At 41.3% G+C, this 7,405-nt stretch overlaps 1 protein-coding gene across 1 annotated transcript; it reads right to left on the reverse strand.

Moving 5' to 3' along the window:
- Positions 1 to 1,032: 1,032 nt before the first annotated feature.
- Positions 1,033 to 2,709, reverse strand: LOC132405916 (inositol 1,4,5-trisphosphate receptor-interacting protein-like). The gene has a single exon (XM_059990896.1). The coding sequence runs from the start codon at positions 2,707 to 2,709 to the stop codon at positions 1,033 to 1,035; it is 1,677 nt and encodes a 558-aa protein (XP_059846879.1).
- Positions 2,710 to 7,405: the final 4,696 nt, after the last annotated feature.

Genomic DNA, 7,405 nt, shown 5'->3' on the forward strand with positions numbered 1-7,405 from the left:
TGAAGAATTCCACCATATTATGGTCACTCTTACCCAAGGGGCCTCGTACAACAAGATTGCTAACTAACCCTTCATCATTGCTCAATACCCAATCTAGAATGGCTTGCTCTCTGGTTGGTTCCTCGACATGTTGGTTCAGAAAATCATCCCGCATACATTCCAAGAAATCCTCTTCCTCAGCACCCTTACCAATTTGGTTCACCCAATCTATATGTAGATTGAAGTCACCCATTATAACTGCTGTCCCTTTATTGCACGCATTTCTAATTTCCTGTTTAATGCCATCCCCAACCTCACTACTACTGTTAGGTGGCCTGTACACAATTCCCACCAGCGTTTTCTGGCCCTTAGTGTTATGCAGCTCTACCCATATCGATTCCACATCCTCCAGGCTAATGTCCTTCCTTTCTATTGTGTTAATCTCCTCTCTAACCAACAATGCTAACCCACCTCTTTTTCTTTTCTGTCTATCCCTCCTGCATATTGAATATCCCTGGATGTTGAGCCCCCATCCTTGGTCACCCTGGAGCTATGTCTCTGTGATCCCAACTGTATCATATTCATTAATAAATATCTGCACATTCAATTCATCCACCTTGTTACGAATGATCCTCGCATTGACACACAAAGCCTTCAGGCTTGTTTTTACAACACTCTTAGCCCTTATACAATTCTGTTGAAGTGGCCCTTTTTGATTTTTGCCCTGGATGCATTGAAGTTTGGTGGAGGGCTTGGTTGAGAAGGACCACAGTGTAGGGTTCTTCCACTATTGGATAGAGAGAGGCTGGGCTGGGTGAATTATTGTGGTAGTGTACTACCCCGGGGGGGGGGGGGGTCATATGAGTGGCAGCAGTGCTATTGATGTGATAAATAAACTGATTCAGCATGAAACATTTTCTATGGATATAAGAACAAAAAGAAGTTCCACTGTTTTAATCTTGCGAATATTTTTACAATGAATAAAGTTTATTTTTGTAAAAAAGATTATACTTTTAGCAGAACTCCGCTCCCACCCTACGAGCAAAGGCAAAATCAGCTGTCTGCATTATTTTTAATATATTCCTTCATTAAATTTCCCATCTCCTTTAATATTTTCTGATATTCTAGAACTGCCTGGCAGTAAGAATCATGATCTGATGCAAATGACCGGAAGAGATTCATAGGTTCTGTTTTGAGAAGCATTTCTGGAATTCCACTTTGACGAGAAAGAGTTTGATTTCCAATCATAAATCGGTGGAGCTGTTTCTCATCCAAACAATCTCCAAGGTATTTTAAAACATCTCTAAGCCTATGTTCCAGGTAACATTCTTTCCACTTTGAGTAAGGCTGACTTAACAACAGATGCATCAGGGCAGTTTTAAAAAGATAGGACCCAAGAAGATATCGCTGATCTGAAGAACTGCGCAAGTTTTCGGTTAGAAAGATCAGTATTTTAAGGCACTTGATATGACAGCTGCTCTCGGGGACATTTTTGGCCATGATTTTCAGAAACCTACACTCATGGACAGCACAGGAAATATCCCAGTAGGTAGTGGATAATGAAGCATCCTTGGAGTAACCTGAAAAGCTAGGTACAAGAAAGACATCTGAATCCTTCAGCCTCACAGCAGGGAAGACTTTTATACGAATGGTTTGTTCTGACTGATAGAGGACTTGTAAACCACAGCAACCAGTAATTTTGTGGAAGGTAACTTTAAAGTCATATTGATGACAAATTTTGTCCCAGGAGCTGGATAATGCAAGTCTGACCAATTTCACAACTTTCTTATAATCCAAATACCCCTCAATGCACATGATAGACGCTAGGTAATTGTCATGAACATCAGACTCCTGTCCTTTGCTGTGAATAAGACAAAGCTCATGTCCTTCAGGTTCTGTGCTGTAACACTGGCAGGTCAACATGGCATTGCTTGGTGTGACCATGAGAATCCTGCCATAACTATGATTATCAGGTGAGATGCCACAAATCTCTGGTTTAAAGCAATATCTGTCCTGGAGGACAATTGGAACCAAAATATCATATACGTATGGCATCTTGCAACCCCATTTTTCAAATTGACTTCCAATGCCCATGCAGTCTTCAAAGATCAGCTCAGAGTCAAACAGGATTTGATTCTGGCAAGCTTCTAAAAGATTGTCCACCAAACCTTCTACAAATTCAGGGATCTGCATTGGCTCCTGGTTCATCTTCTGAACAGCAATGTTGTAAAACTGATCCAGCACATTTTTGTCGGGAATATTTAAAATATCACTGTAAATTCTTTGTTGAAATTCATTTTCCTTTTCTTCCTCCTCTTCTTCCTCACTGTTTTCATCATGGGGTGTATATGGCCATATGTCTTTCGTCCAGAATCCCAAGAATAGGACTGTGACAATAAAGAGAATATTCCTGGTCCTCCAACTCTCCTTTCTCGGATCTTCCATTTTTGCAAATTCACTGATGTTCGCATAATAATCGTGTTTGCCTTTCTCCTCCATTTCTTCCTGAAATTGTTTTGGCACCAGCTTAGGCTGATGCTCCTGCTCCTTCCATCTTATCCTGAACTCTTCTCTCTCCACTTCATCACTTAGGAGGCGGGGATGGTCCAAGCTCCCTATTATCATCAGGAGGCACACACTGGAAAGCCTTAGAAGAGACAGCATCCTGTGAACGACAAGCAGATAATTGGATTTAGCGGGAACATCGCAATTATTGAATGCAGGACTCATTGCTGAATGTGCGGAAAATTGAAGTCTATATACATCATGTATTCAGAAGAGATTAGTTTAGTTAGACATTTGATTACTATTTAATTGGTTTGGCAGAACATCACGGACTGAATGACTTGTTCCTGTGCTGTACTGTTCTGTGTTCTGTAGACACTTTTCAGAGACATTTAGATAGACTCATGAATGTGACGCAGACATGTGGTACCAATGCAGAGATTAACTGGAAATACAGTTACAAATCATGAGAACATTGACATCCAAAAAAAAGATTAGAATATATGAATGCATACCTATCTTGCTGATGCTTTATCATCAGATGATGCCAAACTTAGACTTTTAAACAGTATACTTACATCACCACAAAAAGCCAAACGGTAGAAAATTGCTCCACTATTGGGAAGAAACAAATTACAGAAGAAATGGAAGATTCCTAATGTATTAATAAAGGAGTTATAATAAGCTGCAGAGTAGGGGGAAAGCTGTGGATGTGTGCTAATGAAGATTGGTCAGAAAACCAATACTACAGGAAGAAAAGTGAATGAGACATCCAATTTTTCCCAAACGATGCCAGCATACGGGCATCATAATATTGAACATACATTTCCCAAACAATTCTAGTGTATGTGCATCATAACACAGTATCTACGTTCCCCAAGCAATTCCAGTGTACAAGCATCAAAACATTGTATATACATTCCCCAAACACTGAATAACACTGAGTATACATTTCCCAAACAATTCTAGTGTATGTGCATCATAACACTGTATATATGTTCCCCAAGCAACTCCAGTGTACATGCATCAAAACATTCTATATACATACCTCAAACAATGCCAATGTATGAATGTATGGGCATCATAACACTGTATATACAGTGCCTATAAAATAAATTCAGCCCCCCCCCAGAAGTTTTCATGTTTTATTGTTTTATAACATTGACTCGCAATGGATTTAATTTGGCTTTTTTTGACACTGACCCACAGAAAAAGACTCTTTTGTGTCAAAGTAAAAACAGATCTCTACAAATTGATTTAAATTAATTACAAATATAAAATGCAAAATAATTGGTTGCATAAGAATTCACCTGCTTGAACTCAGTATTTAGTAGATGCACCTTTGGCAGCAATTGCGGTCTTGAGTCTGTGTGGATAGGTCTCTATCACCTTTGCATGTCTGGACATTGCAATTTTTCCCCATTCTTCTTTACAAAACTGCTCTAGCTCTGTCAGATTGCATGGGGATTGTGAGTGAACAGCCCTTTTCAAGTCCAGCCACAAATTCTCAGTTGGATTGAAGGCTAGGCCACTCCAGGACGTTAACTTTGTTGTTTTTAAGCCATTCCTGTGTCGCTTTGGCTTTATGCTGGGGGTCATTTTCTTGTTGAAAAACAAATCTTCTCCCAATTTGCAGTTCTCTTGCAGACTGCGTCAGGTTTTCCTCCAGGATTTCCCTGTATTTTGCTGCATTCACTTTACCCTCTACCTTCACAAGCCTTCCAGGGCCTGCTGCAGCAAAGCGTCCCCACAGCACGATGCAGCCACCACCATGCTTCACAATGGGGATGGTGGGTTTTTCATAATGTGTGGAGTCTGGCTTATGCCAAACATAGTGTTTAGCCTGATGGCCACAAAGCTCAATTTTGGTTTCATCAGACCATAGAACCTTCTTCCAGCTAACTTCAGAGTCCCCCACATGCCTTCTGGCAAACTAGCTGAGATTTCATGTGAGATTTTTTTTTCAAAGGTGGCGCTCTCTTTGCCACTCTCCCATAAAGCTGCAACTGGTGAAGCACCCGGGCAACAGTTGTATGCACAGTCTCTCCCATCTCAGCCACTGAAGCTTGCAACTCCTCCAGAGTTGTCATAAGTCTTTTGGCATCCCTCACTAGCCCCCTTCTTGCACGGTCACCCAGTTTTTGAGGATGCCCGCTCCAGGCAGATTTGCAGCTGTGCCATATTCTTTTCATTTCTTGATGATTGATTTAACTGTACTCCAACAGATATTCAGTGACTTGGAAATGTTCTTGTATCCACCTCCTGACTTGTGCTTTTCAATAACCTTTCATGGAGTTGCTTGGAGTGTTCTTTTGTCTTCACGGTGTAGTCTTTGCCAGGATACTGACTCACCAGCAGTTGAAGCTTCCAGATACAGGTGTATTTTTACTACAATCAATTGAAACACCTTGACTGTACATAGTGATATCCACTTAACTAACTGTGTGACTTCTAAAACCAATTGACTGCACAAGTGATGTTTTGGGGTGTCATAGTAAAGGGGGTGAATACTTACGCAATCAATTATTTTGTGTTTTATATCTGTAATTAATTTAGATCACTTTGTAGAGAACTCTTTTCACTTTGACGCAAAAGAAGCCTTTTCTGTTGATCAGTGTCAAAAAAAAAGCCAAATTAAATCTCACTGTGATTCAATGTTGTAAAATAATAAAACATGAAAACTTCCAAGACAGGGATGAATAATTTCAAAGGCACTGTACGTTCCCCAAATAATTCAAGTGTACGGGCATCATAACACTGCATACACATTCTTCCAAGGATTTTGTAAAGTAAAAAAGATGAAAAGTCAGTAAAGGGAAGCTGGAGTGGAAATATGTAATATTACTCTCTGACTCCATGGTATGTAATCATAATGAGACTAGGAAGCCATTCTGAATCTGATAAACATTGGGTGTCCGTCTTACATAAAGTGAACTCCAACCCAGCCTGAAATTGGTCCAGCTATCTTTCAGTTTATTGTTCCCTGGGAGGGGGAGAGGAGAGACACCACTGTCTAACGTGGCTCTGATCTTACAAATTTAAAATAGAAACATAGAGACATAGAAAACATACAGCACAATACAGGCCCTTCAGCCCTCAAAGCTGTACCGAACATGTCCCTACCTTAGAACTACCTAGGCTTTACCCACAGCATTCTATTTTTCTAAGTTCCATGTAGCCATCCAGGAATCTCTTAAAAGACCTTATCATTTCTGCCTCCACCACTGCCGCTGGCAGCCCATTCCAGGCATTCTCTACCCTCTGCGTAAGAAACTTACCCGAGATCTCCTCTGTACCTACTTTCAAGTACCTTAAAACTATGCCCTCTCATGCTAGCCATTTCGGCCCTGGGGAAAAGCCTCTTTCTATCCACGCAATCAATGCCTCTCATTATCTTGTACACCCCATCAGGTCACCTCTCATCCTCTGTCGCTCCAAGGAGAAAAGGCTGAGTTCACGCAACCTATTCTCATAAGGCATGCTCCCCAATCCAGGCAACATCCTCTGCACCCTTTCCACGTCCTTCCTGTAGTGAGGTGACTAGAATTGAGCACAGTACTCCAAGTGGAGTCTGACCAGGGTCCTATATGGCTGCAACGTTATCTCTCGGCTCTTAAACTCAATCCCACGATTGATGAAAGCCAATGCACCGTACGCCTGCATAGCAGCTTTGAGCTTCCTATGAGCTCGGACCCTAAGATCCCTCTGAAACTCCACATTGCCAAGAGTCTTACCATTAACGCCATCATATTTGACCTACCAAAATGAACCATGTCACACTTACCTGGGTTGAACTCCATCTGTCACTTCTCAGCCCAGTTTTGCATCCTATCAACGTCCCATTGTAAACTCTGACAACCCTCCACACTATCCACAACACCTCCAACCTTTGTGTCATCAGCAAATTTACTAATCCATCCCTCCACTTCCTCATCCAGGACATTTATAAAAATCACGAAGAGTAGGGGGTCCCAGAACAGATCCCTGAGGCATACCACTGGTCACCAGCCTCCATACAGAATATGACCCATCTACAACTACCCTGTGAGCAAGACAGTTCTGGATCCACAAAAAAAATGTCCCCTTGGATCCCATTCCTCCTTACTTTCTCAATAAGCCTTGCATGGGGTACCTTATCAAATGCCTTGCTAAATTCCATATACACTACATCTACTGTTCTAACTTCATCAATGTATTCAGTCACATCCTAAAAAAAAAATTGAATCAGGCTCATAAGGCACGATCTACCATTCACAAAGCCATGCTGACAATTCCTAATCATATTATGCCTCTCCAAATGTTCATAAATCCTGCTTCTCAGGATCTTCCCCATCAACTTACCAACCACTGAAGTAAGACTCACTGGTCTAGAATTTCATGGGCTATCCCTACCCACTTTCTTGAATAAGGGAACAATATCCACAACCCTCCAATTCTCTGGAACCTCTCCCGTCCTCACTGATGATGCAAAGTTCATTGCTAGAGGCTCAGCAATCTCATCCCTTGCTTTCCCACAGTTGCCTTGGGTACATCCCATCCATTCCCGGTGACTTGTTGCTTTCCAAAAGCTCCAGCACATCCTTTTCCTTCATATCTACATTCTCAAGCTTTTCAGTCCATTGCAAGTCATCCCTACATTTGCCAAGATCCTTTTCCGTAGTGAATACTGAAGCAAAGTATTCATTAATTCCCTCCACTATTTCCTTTGGTTCCATACACACTTTTCCACTTGATTGGTCCTATTCTCTCACGTCCTATCCTCTTGCTCTTCACATACTTGTAGAATGCCTTGGGGTTTTCCTTAATCCTGTCCAACAATGCATTCTCATAGCCCCTTCTGGCTCTCTTAATTTCATTCTTAAACTATTTCTTCTCTACTCTACTCAATTGACTCAAATATAGACAGAAACTTTATAAGCAT

This window comes from Hypanus sabinus, chromosome 16, assembly GCF_030144855.1.
Source record: "Hypanus sabinus isolate sHypSab1 chromosome 16, sHypSab1.hap1, whole genome shotgun sequence".
In the NCBI taxonomy this organism is placed as follows: Eukaryota; Metazoa; Chordata; class Chondrichthyes; order Myliobatiformes; family Dasyatidae; genus Hypanus; species Hypanus sabinus.

What these genes read in the sequence shown, in the direction of transcription:
- LOC132405916 (XM_059990896.1), bottom strand. Translation starts at nt 2,709, where the DNA reads ATGAGTCCTGCATTCAATAATTGCGATGTTCCCGCTAAATCCAATTAT.